General features: G+C 33.1%; 3 protein-coding genes, 1 long non-coding RNA gene and 1 pseudogene across 5 annotated transcripts; all 5 read left to right on the forward strand.

Annotated features, from left to right (window-relative positions):
- Positions 1–626: 626 nt before the first annotated feature.
- LOC110667721 (fucosyltransferase 2-like) lies at positions 627–1,962 on the forward strand (annotated as a pseudogene).
- Positions 1,963–2,096: 134 nt separating this feature from the next.
- Positions 2,097–4,642, forward strand: LOC131182151 (galactoside 2-alpha-L-fucosyltransferase-like). 2 transcript variants are annotated; one of them, XM_058150826.1, is made up of 3 exons: positions 2,097–2,232; positions 2,805–2,973; positions 3,171–4,642. In XM_058150826.1, exons 1-3 carry the CDS (start codon positions 2,230–2,232, stop codon positions 4,586–4,588), a joined length of 1,590 nt encoding a protein of 529 aa, XP_058006809.1. In that variant the 5' UTR covers positions 2,097–2,229; the 3' UTR covers positions 4,589–4,642. The 2 variants fall into 2 exon arrangements, with proteins under 2 accessions (XP_058006809.1, XP_058006840.1); XM_058150857.1 differs by lacking the exon at positions 2,097–2,232 and having other exon boundaries at positions 2,642–2,973.
- A 2,694-nt stretch (positions 4,643–7,336) lies between these two features.
- Positions 7,337–10,040, forward strand: LOC131169119 (galactoside 2-alpha-L-fucosyltransferase-like; the record flags this gene model as incomplete). Its single annotated transcript, XM_058128573.1, has 4 exons — positions 7,337–7,454; positions 7,644–7,733; positions 7,924–8,013; positions 8,205–10,040. Coding segments are annotated over 4 exons (1,854 nt in total), but the record flags the coding sequence as incomplete, so codon positions are not given.
- Positions 10,041–10,133: 93 nt separating this feature from the next.
- On the forward strand, positions 10,134–10,862 carry LOC131182194 (uncharacterized). Its single transcript, XR_009150446.1, has 2 exons — positions 10,134–10,222; positions 10,331–10,862. It is a non-coding gene; the product is annotated as an uncharacterized LOC131182194 (long non-coding RNA).
- Positions 10,863–12,796: 1,934 nt separating this feature from the next.
- Positions 12,797–15,137, forward strand: LOC131168783 (probable fucosyltransferase 7). Its single transcript, XM_058151767.1, has 2 exons — positions 12,797–13,077; positions 13,315–15,137. The coding sequence occupies exons 1-2, from the start codon at positions 12,798–12,800 to the stop codon at positions 14,973–14,975; spliced, it is 1,941 nt and encodes a 646-aa protein (XP_058007750.1). The 5' UTR covers position 12,797; the 3' UTR covers positions 14,976–15,137.
- Positions 15,138–16,552: the final 1,415 nt, after the last annotated feature.

Below are 16,552 nucleotides of genomic sequence, written 5' to 3' on the forward strand. Positions count from 1 at the left end.
TAAGCAGCACCAATGTGAAGATGTCATTAATGATTTCAAAAACAATGAGTGAAGGAACAAATTACAGTAAAAACAGTATAATTGAAGAAAACTTTAATTAAAAAAATCATCATATCAATAGACTCTCAATTATTATAAAAAAAAAGGAAAAAAAGGAAACAGAAGCGAAGTTTAATGATTTAAAATTGACCAAAACAAGGTATGATATTAATTTTTAGCAATACATATAGGAAACTACTTTTTGTATGAATTAAGGTACCTTATCAAAGATAATCCAAATGGTCCAAATCCTGACATGCTTAAGCAACCTCAAATCCACTCTCCCCTGTGGCAATTTGTCCGCCATTTTGGCAACTAGGGCCTTCTGCTTACTTCCCTACTTAATTAACAAGGTAATAATGCCGCTTTTCTGGATCTCTCTACAAGTGTTCCTTTGTCTAATGCTAGAGATGACCCAGAATATGGTCACTCAAATTTGCTCATCTTCTTCTATTCCGGTCTTTGTGAAGAAAGTCCTGAGGTTTGGTATGGTGAGGACCTTTTCTCCAACTTTAATCATTCTCTCAGTGATTTACCAAGTTCATGTGTTCAATCTAATTGAGGGATTTGGTAAAACTACAGGCTGATACTACATTGTCTGGTGGCCTTCTAATGGCCTTGGGAATAGAATTGGAAGCATGGCCTCTGCATTCCTATATGCCTTCCTCACTAACAGGTCCTACTTTTTCATCACCGAACTGACACGGTTGATCTTTTCTGCGAGCCATTTCTGAATACATCATGGTTATCATCTGCAGATTTTCCCCTTTAAGAATCAGTTTGATAGCTTCGAAATGAGAAAATATTCATAGTTATGGAAACCTGCTGAAGAATAACAATATGAACAGTTCAAGTTAAACCATTTTGCCGCAGCCTGCATTTCTGCTTCTCTATCTATTTCATGACTATGGGGATCATGACAATCGCTTTTATCTTGATCAAAATCAAGGTTTTCTTCAAAATGCGCCTTGGTTAATCCCAAAATCAGACCAGTACTTTGTCTCTTTTCTTTTCTCAATCCTAACTTTCAGGAAAGAGCTAAGCAGAGAGAGTTCCTGACAAAGAAACTGTCTTCCACCACTCAGGTAATTATTTTTTTCACCCATCAAATCAAGCTTGGGGACTCATCACCAGGTTCTTCCAGGCATACTTAGCCAAAGAAGATGAGAGAATTGGCCTGCAGATGAGACTATTACATCCTGAAGCGTGTCCAAGTCACCTTGTTATGAATCAAATTCTGTCCGGCACTGAAAAGAAAATCCTGCTACCCCAACTAGATAAGCAAAAACATATAGCTTCATCAGCTTCTCCATTAAAAACCAGACATTAAAAGCAATTCTAGTAGCATCTTACATTCATCCACTATGAAAATTTGAGGACTATGTATCGGATAAAACCAACAGTGAATAGGGAGGCAATTGGGGTGTACCAGCCAAGCCATGAAGAGTATCAGCAATTTAATAATAATAATATGCACAATATAAAGTCATGGGCTGAACACTGAAATGTATATACTAAGCATGAGTGATGTGTTGGTGACTAGCAATTAGTCTACTTCTTGGAGGTCTGAAGCCATGGATTCTATGCAAAACTAATAACCTGATTACTCTTGATCCTCCTTGTTGGCGAGCCATGTCCATGGAGCCCTGCTTCCATTTTCCTCCAATCTATGACAGAAAGGCAAATATCATAGCTGATAATGATGGTCTTGGTACTCACGTTAAGCATTGTGAAGATGTGGATTGGGGACTACAACTGGTTCACAATGAACATTTGGCCAGTAACCCTCAGGGGTCGAGTGCTTAACAATTTACGAAGTAAAAGAAAAAATAATCTTGATGGAGTCCTATGGATGTCATGATAATTATTTAGGATTAGCTACTATTTATGTAATTAATTGCATTATTTTCTCCATTTTAATTCGTTGTTATAAATAGAATCATAATTATTTACTTAATTTATTTACTTGATAATTTTTTTTACCAGACCATTTAAGGAAAGAGATTTTAAAAATTGAAAGTTCCTCTTCAATTCCAAAATTTGCTAAAAATGGTGAAGAGATTGTAACTTATTAGGGTTTTAGAACTCTTAGAATTATATCAAGAAATAGGATTCAAAAAAGAAAAAAAAAATCCAGTTTCCTAGAAAAGTTGCAGAAGCAAGAATCTTCTCCGATCCCTCCCCATTTCCATGGTATGTGTTCCTTTAATTTTTCTATAATTTTTTGGCCCAGTTGTGATTCATTGAAAATATTCTTCTGATTTAATCCTTATTTTAATTAATTTGCCCTAATCATAATTATTTCTGTTGAATCATCTCTTAGACCACTGCCATGGATGTGATCAACTCTTTCTCTCCCTCATATGAATGTCAAGACATGGCTGTACTGTCGTACTTCCCCACTTTAAACGACTCGTCGTTTAGTTTACCATCAATCTTTTTTTTTCCAGTAATAATCGTAATTAAGAATTCTAATTAATCAAATTAATTATAATACTGCTAATTACCACCTTACTCCAATACCAATAAAGAAAATCACTTAAATTCATAGTAAATTGAATGAAAGGATATAAACCAATAATTCAATGGTTGAACACTAAGACCTGATAATGTGCTTGTATTTGAAATGTAAATTTAGATATGTATTACTCAACAAAAACAGTTACTTAATCTTATCAGTGTGTGATAAGGGTAATTAACCAGCTTTTCTTTACTGCATTTTATTATTGGTATAATTGACCTCGCCATTTTTAATATCTTTTCAGGTCACAATGGAGAGATCCACAACAATCTTGGTTGTATGTTCTATAGTTTTGCCTGTTTTGTTCATGGTCTCAACGATGTATCGAAACTCAATATCAGATCTATTTGGCACCCTTTCTAAAGCAAAGTTCTTGACAAGAAAAGTTCAGAATGTTGCAGAATTAGAAATTGGTAAGACTATTCCTTGCAGCTTCAGTTTATCATTTTCATATTTTCAGCTATTTTCCCATCTCTTTTCAATCTCGAACTTGACATCCCACAACTCAACTCCAGTATCACTCGTTGGTATGTTCTTGATTTGATTTGCCTTGGAAATTCCTATATTCTGCACCTGCTAATTTCTGTTTGATCATTTCCTGACTTTTCAGATGATAAAAATGGACTTGTGAATCCTGTATTTGATGAAAGAACATGCTTCAGCAGGTTTCAATCTAATTTATATCGCAAAATTTCACCCCAGAAGCCTTCTCCTTATCTCATTTCAAAACTACGTAGCTATGAAGATCTTCATAAGTACTGTGGACCTCATACTGAATCCTACAACAGAACCCTAAAGAGACTTGATTCTAAGAACATCACTAGTACTAATTGTAAATACATTGTCTGGATTCCTGCTAATGGCTTAGGAAACAGGATTATAAGCATTGCTTCTTCATTTCTTTATGCTCTCCTCACTAATCGAGTCTTACTTATCAATCATGGAACTGACATGGATGATCTCTTCTGCGAGCCATTTCCAAATACATCATGGTTATTGCCAAAGGATTTTCCTCTGAAGAATCAATTTGCCAGTTCTAAACTGAGGTATGCTCATAGTTTAGGAAGCTTACTAAAGAGCAGTGCTACTATTAACAATTCCAAGGAATTGAAATCACCATCATTTTTATATCTTAATTTAGGTCATGGTGATTATGATCTTGATCAGGCTTTCTACTGTAATCAAACGCAGCAGGCTCTACAAAAAATTCCTTGGTTATTTCTTTTATCAGATCAATACTTTGCCCCTTCATTTTTTCTGGACCCACCTTTCAAGCAAGAGGCGAGCAAATTGTTCCCTGAAAAAGAAACTGTTTTCAATCACTTGGGTAACTATCTTTTCAATCCCTCAAATCAGGCATGGGGACTTATCACCAGATTCTATCAGGCTTATCTAGCCAAGGCAGATGAGAAAATTGGTCTTCAAATAAGAGTATTCAATGTTAATGCTACCCCATTTGAAAGGGTAATGGACCAAATTCTGTCATGCACGATGCAGGAAAAACTACTGCCAGAAGTAGATACAAAAAAAGAGTCTCTGCCTTCTCCGTCCAAAAACCCGATTCTGAAAGCTATCCTGATAACATCCTTGTATCCTGAGTTCTATGAGAATATAAGCAACATGTATTGGACTAGACCTACTGTGAATGGAGAAGTTATTGAGGTTTACCAGCCAAGCCATGAAGAGTATCAACATTTTGGGGATAATATGCATAACATGAAGGCTTGGGCAGAAATATATCTTTTAAGTTTGAGTGATGTTCTGGTGATTAGCAGTTGGTCCACATTTGGGTATGTAGCCCAAGGTCTTGGAGGTGCAAAGGCATGGATTTTGAGTAAACCAGGGCACAGAAATCCCCCTTGTCAAAGAGCCATTTCTATGGAACCTTGCTTCCACTTTCCTCCCAGATATAACTGCAGTTCAAAGAACAAAATTGATTCTGGTGATCTTGCTCCTTACTTGAGGCATTGTGAAGACAGGAGAGGGGGAATAAAGCTGGTTAAAGATCAAGAAGAATTGCAACAGTAATATTATTGGTAACAACATTGTTATAACTTGATTGATTTTGACATAGATTTGAAAGTTCAGGGCTCTGCTCTATATTCGCAGCTGACATTTTTTTCCCCTATCAAATGCTGAAATCTTAGTATGAGATAATCTGATAAAAAGGAGGAAAAAATATTTAAATTGGTATGCGATTACAATTTCTACATTATTTTGTCTTATCATTTTTAAACCTTTATTTATGAATTTATGTATTTGGAACCTAAAGAATTGAAATATGTATTATAGAAAATCTTAATTAATCCTTAGCAATAAATAAAAACATATGAAGGGCTGTTTTGCTTAGCTGTTAAATGCAGTTAATAGGTGCTAACTAATGACTGTAATTACTAATTGATTTATATTAATTGTTTGGTGAAATAATATTTAACCATTGTTGTTATATATAAAATGAATAATAAGGTGTATATATCTTATAATTAATTCTATTATTAAAATAAATATAAAATAATAAATTTATTATATTATATTATTTATTTTATTATTAAAATAAAAAATAATTAAATTCCTTAAAAAATATTTAAATAACTTTAAAAATGTAGTTATAAAATAATAAAGTAATTATTATCGTTGATAAAGAAGAAAATTTATAATTTTAAGTTTTTAGAAATAAAAAAATATTTTATATTTTATGTTATTAGTTAAAAAATATTTTAATAAAATTATAGTGCGTTAATTAAAGTGTTAAGATGATAAATGAAAAAGATAAATAACAAAATAATGTTAATAATATTGATTTTTGAGTAAAATAAAAAAAATAATATAATCTAAATAAAAAATAAAATTAAATCAGTTATTGATTGATCATTCACAAAATTTAATAAAATAATTAAATAATGAAAATATTATATTATAAATAAAATATTTTTTTACAACACCAACAAAGAATAATAATAATAATGGTGGGATTTTTTTTTCTTAATTTTGATAAAATTATAGTGATAGGGAGGTTTATAAAAATAGGCTTATAAATGTTTATAAGTTAATTTAAATTTATTAATATTTAAAATTTTAAATAATTATATATTAATTAAAATATTTATAAATAATTAATAATTAATTAATATATTTAATAAAATTATATATATATATAATTAAATTATAAAAAAATTATTAAATAAGTTGCGTAACAAAATTTTAAAATTAAATAAGAGATATATGATAATATATTTAGATAAATTAATTTATAAATTAATTTATAAACATCAAAGCCGACCTACTATCTCTTAATATAAAAGTTAAGAAAAGTAGAAAAGAAATATTCCTCTTGTCTTAATTATTATTTTTTTGAAAGCTAATTATTATTTAAAAAAAGAACAGAAAGAAATGGGGCAAAATCGCTTTCTCTTTATCAATGGGCTAATCAATTATGCTGAAAAAAAGACGAGAACGAGGGGATAATGGAGACTTGCATAATTGGTCCAGTGACTAACTGTTTGTGGTTGTGATCTTAGATTTCGATTGCAGGTAAGTATAATTTCTCTAAACCCATCTTTATCTGCATCTTATAACAATTAAAGATTCCATTGTTAAATGCATTTCATGGGTGTGATGGATCTCAAACTTAGAATCACACTATTTAGTGGAAAATTCATGAAAGTTTTATTCAATTCAAAAAGTTTCCCATCGCAAATTTTTGAGCTATTGTTGTGGAAGAGTTAATAACCTGATTTTTCTTGTTGATTTTTGGCGAGTTGATATAGCTTGTTCTTCTAAGAATTCTAAAGGATACCCATTATCATGCCAATTGATTTCTTGGAATCTCAACGATGCAAGTGGCAATTCTTGCAGTTTAGTTCCATAGAAAAACAGTAACTGAAATTTTTGTTAATTTGTATTTGAAACATATAGTTAGTTTTCTTCTTTCATTATCTTATTCAATGTAGAGAATTTATTCCAAGCATGTGAATTCTATTAAAAAATCATGGGAATGTGATTACTGTCTTTCATAGAAGAACTTGAATAGTTTTCTCAATAGTTCTGCTTGGATTTGAGTATGTCCCGTTTTATTTCCTTTACACCCCTCATTGTACACTCACTGCAATGGTATACCACAATTAGGCAAAACATCTGTAATATTATATGCAGAAGGGAAGAGCAAAGAAAAATCTCTCTCTCCCTCTCTCTCTCTCTCTCTCTCTCTCTCTCTCTCTCTATATATATATATATATATATATATATATATATATATTGCATACTGTTTTGCAACACATGCATATGGTAGGTGAACTTACGTTACATGTATTTCCCAGTCACCTCAAACTTTTAATGATTACAGGTAGACACCTGGAAAATCATGGAAATCTTTCAAGTCACCAAGGAAAGATTGGGGTTCATATCCAAAAGATTCACAACAATCTTAGTCATTTTTTTCATAGCTTTGCCAGTGTTATTCATGGTGTCAATGATGTCTAGGAAATCAAAGTTTGAAAGTGCAATCCTTGGGGTAGAACTTCAAAATGCCACAGCATTAGATGTGGGTGAGACCAATTCTTAATTACAGTTTAATTTTCAACTATTTCTGATAGTTGTTATAGATGATGCATTGCATGCACTTACATGTTGATCTTGTTTCATGGTAATAAATCCTTTTTCATTGAAGAAAAAATACAGTGGATTCGCTATTGTAAATGTATAAATAATCATCTCATAAAAATAATAATCTCATAACATCAATCTGCCGGAAGTGGCATGTTGTTCTATATTTGCTAATTTGTTGTATTTTCCTCCAAATTTACATACTTAAAGTATGATTCCTCTCAGCCTACCAGCATACCAGATGACAAACTAGTTAATGACACTCTGGCTCATGAATTTGGAAAAGGATCAGGTACTACAAATAAATCCATTTACATTAAATATGAATAGATTAGTTTCAACTTCATAAACTACATTGGATTTGCTACACTACAAATGCAAATATATTTGAAATCATCTGAAAAAAAAATTAATTGGATGATAAAGTGGCTTGTTGTTCCTTAATAACTAATTTGAGTTTGTTTCTCTTCAAAATATTCAGATTCAAAATATGAGCATTCTCAACTTATCAGCACTCCGGATAGCAAACTGCTTAATGAAGCTCTGGATCCTAGACATGGCAAAGCATCAGGTTTGAGAAGTGAATCCATTACATTAAGAAATAACCATATTAGCATCAAGTTCATAAACTGCTTTTAATTCCCCGCACTACAAAATGTATATGTTTTTCAATGGCCTTCTCATAAAACTTCAATTGGATGTTAAAGTGGCACGCTATTCTTTATTTGCTAATTTGAAGTTTTTCCGCCCTGAATTTTCAGATCCAGAATACGAATCCTCTCAGTCTACCAGCATACTCAATGACAAACAGCTTAACGAAACTCTAGCTTCCAGATCCAGTGAAGGATCAGGTTCAAGAAATGAATCCATTTACATTAAACTGTGCTGAATTAATTTCATGTTCATGAAGTACATAGGATTTATCACATTTCAAATATAAATATATTGATTGTCATGGCATAAAATTTCAATTGGATGGTACAGGGCATGCTATTCTTTAAATTATATACTAATTTGTGCTTTTTCATCCCCAAATTTACAGTTTCAGAAAATGATTCCTCCCAGCCAACCAGCATTCCCAATGGCAACTTGCTTAATGGAACATTTGCTTCCAGATTTGGTGAAAGACCAGGTTCAAGAAATGATTCCTCTGAATCTACCAGTGTGGCTAATGATAAAGTGCTTGATGAATTAATCCCTCCAGAATTTGATGAAAGATCCTGCCTAAGCAGGTACCATTCTGTCCTCTATCGTAAAATTTCATCCCATAAGCCTTCTCCGTTGCTCCTGTCAAAACTGCGAAATTATGAAAATCTTCACAAACTCTGTGGGCCTTATACCAAACCCTACAACAGAACCTTAAAGAGACTGAAATCTGGCCACGTCCATAGTACCACAGAGTGTAAATACATTGTCTGGAGACCTGATAATGGCTTGGGAAACAGGATGGTAAGCATAGCTTCATCATTTCTTTATGCTCTCCTCACTAACAGAGTCCTGCTTCTTGATCTTGGGACTGACATGGTTGGTCTCTTTTGCGAGCCATTTCCCAATACATCATGGTTATTACCTATGGACTTTCCTCTTAGGAACCAATTCCGTAATTCTGAACTGAGGTATGCTCATAGTTTCGGAGGCATGCTAGAAAGAGACCGCATAAACATTTTAATGAAATCAACTCCATCGTATCTATATGTTACTCTTAAAAAACGTGATTATGAACTTGATAAAAGAATTTTTTACTGTGATCAAAACCAAGCTCTTCTCGGAAAAGTCCCTTGGTTGATTCTGTTATCAGAGCAATATTTTGCCCCTTCTTTCTTCTTGATTCCATCTTTCAAGAAAGAGGCAACCAAATTGTTCCCTGAAAAAGAAACTGTTTTCCACCATTTGGGTCGATATCTTTTCAATCCCTCAAATCAAGTATGGAGGCAGCTAATCACCAGGTTCTATGATGCATATCTAGCCAATGCACATGAAAGGATTGGCCTCCAATTAAGAGTATTCCATGCTAATGCTGCACAAATTCAAACTGTGATGGATCAATTATTAGCATGTACCCTAAAGAAGAAACTTCTACCAGAAGTAGACACAAGAAATTCTGTTGCTTCCTCTTCTAAGAATCGGACAGCATCAAAAGCTATTTTGGTAACATCTTTATATTCTGAGTTCTACAGGAATTTAAGTAATATGTATTTGGCGAACCCACCTTTGACTGGGGAAGTCATTCGGGTTTACCAGCCAAGCCATGAAGGGTATCAGCACCGAGGAGATAATAAGCACAATATGAAGGCATGGGCTGAAATATATCTCCTGAGTTTGTGTGATGTGTTGGTGACTAGTGCTTGGTCAACCTTTGGCTATGTGGCTCAAAGTCTTGGAGGTTTGAAACCATGGATTTTGCATAAGCCAGGGCATGGAATATACCTTCCTTGTAAGCGAGCTATGTCTATGGAGCCTTGTTTCCATTATCCTTTCAGTTATGATTGCAAGTCAGAGAACAAACTTGATGCTGGTAATCTTGTTCCTTATATAAGGCAATGTGAGGACAGAGAGTTGGGGGTGAAGTTGTTTGATGATCATAAAGAACTGAAGTAGAACTTTCTGTAAATAGTATATCCCAGCTTGATGGATTTTAGCCTGCACAGGTTAGTGTAGCCGTAGAGTTTGAAATTGGAATTTGCAATGTACTGTCATATTGTGAATTTGAAGCCTGATTAGCTCAAACTCTTGACTTGTCAGGGTTGCAGGTACCCAAAATTTACTGTATACCTCGAAGACATTGACAAAGTAGAGCCCAAAAGATTTTTCTCATTTTTATGTATTGTTAATGCATTTTTAATGAAATAATTGTTATCAAATGTTAATATTCTTTGTTTATCGTCTTGTATTGTTCTATTCAGATTTTTTGTGTTTTTTTTTTTTCCAAGGCTCGTTTATCCCTCTTCTTTTCTTTCTCTGTCTTTTATTTTTTTCTTTCTTTTGTATAGCTAATAGCCCACAGTTCGCTTACCACTAACCGAAGGGAGATTGAGATTTGGTGGATAAACCAAACCATTGGTAATTACATCTTTCTTTGGAGATATTGTTGCATGGTTTCTATCTACCTCAAACAAATACCATTCTTAATTCGTTACTTGTGTATTTTCTTTTCCTCCAATTCTACAGGCTCAAAAAACAATTCCTGATTTCTCCAGGCTGCTAACAAGTCTTAAGGATAAACTGCTTAATGGACTTTTGGCTCCAGGATTTGATGAAGGTTACTGCATAAGCAGGGACTGGCATTTCCCTCTATCACAATACTTCACCCAATGAAACTCTCCCTATGTCTTCTCAAGATTGTGCAATTATGGAAGTCTTCTGTCTATGGAGCTTTGTTTCCATTTTCTCCCATTTTTGGCTGCAATGAGAAGATCAAAGCTCGTGCCCTTGTTCCACATACAAGGCAGTGTAATAACCAGAACTGATGATTGAAGAAGACAGAAAATGGATGCATTGATGATTCTTGCTGAAATCATATTGTACAACATTTTGTAACTTTGAAATGGGATTTTGCATTTTCTTTATGTTAATGGATATTACCAGAATATGATTAATTTGGAGCATAGTCGTTGCTTCATGTTAACCTCAAAACCATAACAAATCAAAACAAATGGTGGGTACATGAAATCTAGAGCCATAAGATGTTTTAAATACTTTATTGGAGTCTTGATGTATGCATTCTCAAAGTTTTAGATCTTGATTAAAAAAAAAAAAGAAAAGAACAGCATTGTGATTTTAATTCAAAAGGTATCTCACTTTTTTTTATTCATTGCCATGGAGTCTACGTTAAGTTAGTGGAGCATTGACAAGGTACTTGGATTTCCTCCATTAAAAAAAATAAAAAAGAGTACTTCAAATTCTGTGTAAAAGTGAATTTAATAATTTTTAAATTAAATATTTATATAAATTTATGTATAAATATTTAATTTAAGAAATATTAAATTTATTTTTATATAAAATTAAATTTACATTAAATACATTTCATGTGACTTTAGGCATAAATTAATTGAATTTAACCTACCAAAGAAGAGGAAAAAAAATGGATTTTAGGCAGTGATTTATTACTTCATTAGTTTATTTTCATATATTTTATTCATAATTATTTGTCATTTTAAAAAAATCAATAAGTATTAATTATTTTTTTTAATATTATATTTATTTTTATTAAATATAATAATTATTTATATAATTTTTTAAAATAGATAAAGGTTAATTTTAAAATATTTTATCATAATTTAATTAATTTTTTAATTATCATAAAAAATTTAAACGATATATAAAAGTAGATGGGTGAAGTATTAGACCTTGAATTGAATTTTAATATTAATTAGAAATCAAATAGAAAAACTCTAAATGAGATGGTTAATTAATCATATGATCAATCTTTTTAATAAATGAATAAATTCTATTATATGTATATGAAATAGGAAATAAACTTTGTTAAAATTCATAGAGTTTTAACAGTGGTCTAGTCCTGTCTTTGATCTGTGTACTGTGTTCTTTACTTTTAATTAAAAAAAAAGAAACAAAAAGATAATAAGACTACTTTATTTATTTATTTTTTTTATTATTGTAATAAAGTACCTATATATTGATAACTCAAGATTCTAATATTAATTTATTAGATTTTATTTTTTTTAATTAAATTGGTAAAATATACTAGAAATTCGAATTTAATGCTAAAAAAGTATAGCTTCTGGATGAATTTTTTTAATGAAGATTAATTGAAAAGCTCATTCAAATGGGTAAAACTCAAACCAACCTTCAGCATTTCCACATGGGGAATGGCCTCGTGGGAAACAAAAGAAGTGGTCAAATACTTAAATCTCTCACACTTCTATGTAATCTCCACGTTGATCACTTGGGTTGCTTAATTTAAACTCTCTAAATACATCCCATAAGGAGAGCAACTGAACTATAACTCTTGGCATTCTTGTCATCTTCAGAAATGGAGGTACGTTTGGCTTCTCTTCTCTTCTCTTTCTGCAAATTACAGTCTTTCCACGGATATGCTCCTTATTAAGTAATAAACTAAAGAATAAAGATTTTCAGTTTATGAGAATATAAATTGATTATTATTCTCTGAGGTCTCGAGTTTCAGTATTCTTAATGTTATAGCCGTGATATTATGTCAGCAAATGATTTTGATGTACAATGATCACAAGTTGATGGATTCCATAGGTAAATTCCAAGAGTTGCAGAAGATTAATCAGTTTCCAAAGAAAATTTCTCTGTCTTTGATCTAAATTTTTGGAGAGTTTCAGTGAAGATTTTGCGGTTTGACTGTGTAGTAAATAGTCACATTTTTACGGCAAAAATGTAGCATATGTTTGTCATGTTTAATTTACTTAAGTGCATTTACATCCATACCCTCTTCTATATATTTTTCTTTCTTTATAGTAATACTTTTTTTTTTTTCAAATTAATGAAGTTTGAAAAACATTTTAATTGGAAAATGATAATGGCTTTAACGCTTTCTACAGGTTGATCATGGCACAGGATTTCAAAGGTTAAGAACATGGAAGAAAAGTTCTTAGGTTCTTGAACAGGAATTGGGAAATGCACTTTTTTCTTTTGCTGGTATGTCTAGTTTATGCATATATATATATATGTGTGTGTGTGTGTGTGTGTTTTCTTTTGTATTTTATTTCTATGTCTTGAATACATTTTAATGTATACAGGTAGAGACATAGAAACGATGAAAATCTTTCAGGTGAGCAAAGAAATGTTGGGGTTTGATTCCAAGAGCTTCACAACAGCTCTCGTTGTGTGTTTAATAGCTTTGCCTGTGTCAATAATGGTGTCAATGATTTATCGAAACTCAAAGTTTGAGATAAGTCCAGTCTCCGGAGGAAATGCTCATTCTGGAGTTGGTAAGTGATCATCGACTTGTTAATTTGGATTTGGTGTCAATGATTGAAATCTCACAGTACTGGTGATCAAGTGATGAAGTCCATGTTATTTCTGATATACAAAACAAAAAATGAATGACAGATATAGTTTTAAGTTCATAAACAACATTTAAATGGTTAATTAATGCAAATATAGAGATTGTGTGAGGGATATGGACTTGATTGGAAAGCTGATTGATTATTTTTGAGTTCTGACAGAATCAGAAATCCATTCTGCCGAATCCGCCATCTTTCCTACTGGAAAACTGCTAAATGGAACTTTGGAACCCAGAATTAACCAAGAATCAGATTCAAGAAATGTTTCCTCTAAACCTACCAGCAAGAATGCTGACAAACTGCTGAATGGAAATTCAAATCCAGAACTTGACAAAGAATCAGGCTCAAGAAATGACTCTCCTCAGGCTCAGCCTACCAGAATAGCTGATGATAAATTGCTTCAAGGACTTGTACCTCCTGGAATATTGGATGAAGGATCCTGCTTAAGCAGATACCAATCTATTCTATATCGAAAACTTTCATCACATAAGCCCTCTTCCTATTTCCATTCAAAACTGCGCGAGTATGAAGATCTTCATAAACGATGTGGACCTTACACGAAATCTTATAACCGAACAGTAAGAAGACTAGGAGCTAGCCACACAAGTAGAAGTACCAGTGGGTGTAAATACATTGTCTGGATACCTGCAAATGGCTTGGGGAACAGGATAATAAGCATGGCTGCAACATTTCTCTATGCTATCCTCACAAATCGAGTGCTACTTGTTGATCATGAAGCCGATATGGCTGATCTCTTCTGCGAGCCATTTCCTAATTCATCATGGTTATTGCCTAGAAACTTTCCTCTCATGCAGCAATTTGGAGTTCAGAAAATAAGGATTGCTCATAGTTTTGGAAACATGTTAAAAAGTGGCATTATAAATATGTCAATGGATCAATCACTGCCTTCACATCTATATCTTAATCTTGATCATAGTAATTATGATCTTGATAAGAAGTTGTTCTACTGTGATGAAAGTGAAGCACTTCTCAGAAAGGTAGATTGGTTGATTCTGTTGTCAGACCAATACTTTGCCCCTTATTTCTTCTTGAGCTCAACTTACAAGGAAGAGGTAAGTAAATTGTTCCCTGAGAAGGATACTATTTTCCATCACTTGGGTAGCTATCTTTTCAATCCCTCAAATCAGGCATGGGGTTTAATCACCAGGTTTTACGATGCATACCTAGCCAAGGCTGATGAAAGGGTTGGCCTCCAAATAAGAGTATTTGCTAAAACTACCCCATTTCAAACTGTTATAGATCAAATATTTGCTTGTACTCAGAAGGAAAAGCTCCTACCAGAAATAGAAACACAGAAATCTGTAGCTTCCCCTTCCCAGTCCAAAAGCAAGACATCAAAAGCTATTTTAGTAACATCTTTATATTCAGAGTTCTATGGAAATTTAAGTAACATGTATTGGACAAGACCAACTATGACAGGTGAAATCATTGGAGTTTTCCAGCCAAGTCATGAAGAGTATCAACAATTTGGGAATAATATGCACAACATGAAGGCATGGGCTGAAATATATCTGCTAAGTCTGAGTGATGTGTTGGTGACTAGTGCTTGGTCTACTTTTGGCTATGTTGCTCAGGGACTAGGAGGTTTGAAGCCATGGATTCTGTACAAGACAGATGATAAAACTATCCCAAATCCACCTTGTAGAAGAGACTTGTCTATGGAGCCTTGCTTTCACTTTCCTCCAACTTATGATTGCCAAGCAAAGGTGAAATTTGATGCTGGTTCTCTGTTTCCTTACTTGAGACACTGTGAGGATTTGAATTGGGGAGTGAAGCTGGTCACTGACCGTAAAGAACTTTAGCTGTTAATTTGACAAATGAAATATTGCTTATAACTTCAGCTCATTAATTGGAGCCTTGCCTCAGTTTTGGGGTCTCTTTAATTTAGCCGTTATTGCAGTTAGCGCTGTAAAGAGACAACTTCAATTGCTTAATCAAACAGACACTTAATCCTCAATAGTCAATTTCAGTTGCTCAATATATATATATATATATCTCAAATCAACTCAACTCAACTAAGCCTTTATCTCAAAAATTTGGGATCGGCTATATGGATTCTCTTTCTTCACTCTAAACGATTTTGGGTTAAATCCTCAGAAATGTGTAATACTTCTAGGTCATGTTATACTACTCTCCTCCAAGTCAGTTTAGGTCTACTCCTTCTTTTCTTTCTATTCTCTACCCCACTCTACTTGTCTAAATGGAGCCTCCGTATGTCTACGTTTCACATGACCAAACCACCTCAATCTCCCTTCTCTCAACTTATCCTCAATTGGTACCACTCATACTTTTTATCTAATACTCTCATTACGGACTTTATCTAGTCTAGTACGGCCACTTATCCACCTTAACATTCTCATCTCCGCAACTTTTATCTTAGACACATACGACTCCTTCAATGCCCAACACTCACTACCATATAACATGGCTAGTCGTATGACTGTACGGTAAAATTTTCCTTTCAACTTATTGGGAATCTTGCGATCATATAAAACTCCCGTGGCACGTCTACATTTCAACCATCCAGCTTTAATCCTATGACTAACATCCTCCTCACATCCCCCATCTACTTGAAGGACTGAGCCGAAATATTTAAAGTGATTACTATGGGATAGTATCACTCCATTCAAACTAACTCCTACCCTATCACCAGTTCGGCCTTCACTGAACTTGCAATGCATGTATTCTGTCTTCGTTCTACTTAACTTAAACCCTTTGACTCTAGAATACTTCTCTAAAGCTCTAGCTTTCTATTAACTCTTCTTGCATCTCATCTATCAGAACTATATCATCCGCAAACATCATGCACCAATGGATACTCTCTTGTATATGTTTCGTTAATTCATCTAAAACTAATGTAAAAAGGTAAAGGCTTATAGCTGAAACTTTGTGTAATTTAATTGAGATAGAAAAATCTCTTGTGTCCCCTTCCATTATGCGCACAATAGTAATTGCTCCTTTATACATGTCTTTCAACACTTATATGTACCTAATAGATACCCCTTTTGTTCTAACACTCTCCATAAGACATCTCTTAGAACACTATCATAAGCCTTCTCTAAATCGATGAAAACTATGTGCAAATCTTTTCTCGCATCTCTATATTTCTCCATCAAGCTTCTAATGAGAAAGATTGCTTCCATAGTTAAACGACCAGGCATGAAGCCAAATTGATTGGGAGAGATAGAAGTATCATGACATAATCAATAATATTACAAATGTCTCTAAGATTATATGAGGTCTCGAGTTCATGATGTAGCAAATTCTTAATTCTAACTTTCCAGCGTTCACAAAAATCTAAGACATGTTGAAATTGAAGGTTGACCACTTCTTAATTAATCATCTAACTCTCCATTGACCTTGCTGATTTGACACCAAG

This window comes from Hevea brasiliensis, chromosome 1 (genome assembly GCF_030052815.1).
Source record: "Hevea brasiliensis isolate MT/VB/25A 57/8 chromosome 1, ASM3005281v1, whole genome shotgun sequence".
Taxonomy (NCBI): Eukaryota; Viridiplantae; Streptophyta; class Magnoliopsida; order Malpighiales; family Euphorbiaceae; genus Hevea; species Hevea brasiliensis.

What these genes read in the sequence shown, in the direction of transcription:
- LOC131168783 (XM_058151767.1), top strand. Translation starts at nt 12,798, where the DNA reads ATGCATATATATATATATGTGTGTGTGTGTGTGTGTGTTTTCTTTTGT. An exon ending in AAATGCTCATTCTGGAGTTG is followed by an intron (nt 13,078 to 13,314) that starts GTAAGTGATCAT and finishes GAGTTCTGACAG; the next exon opens with AATCAGAAATCCATTCTGCC.
- LOC131182151 (XM_058150826.1), top strand. An exon ending in TGTTGCAGAATTAGAAATTG is followed by an intron (nt 2,974 to 3,170) that starts GTAAGACTATTC and finishes CTGACTTTTCAG; the next exon opens with ATGATAAAAATGGACTTGTG.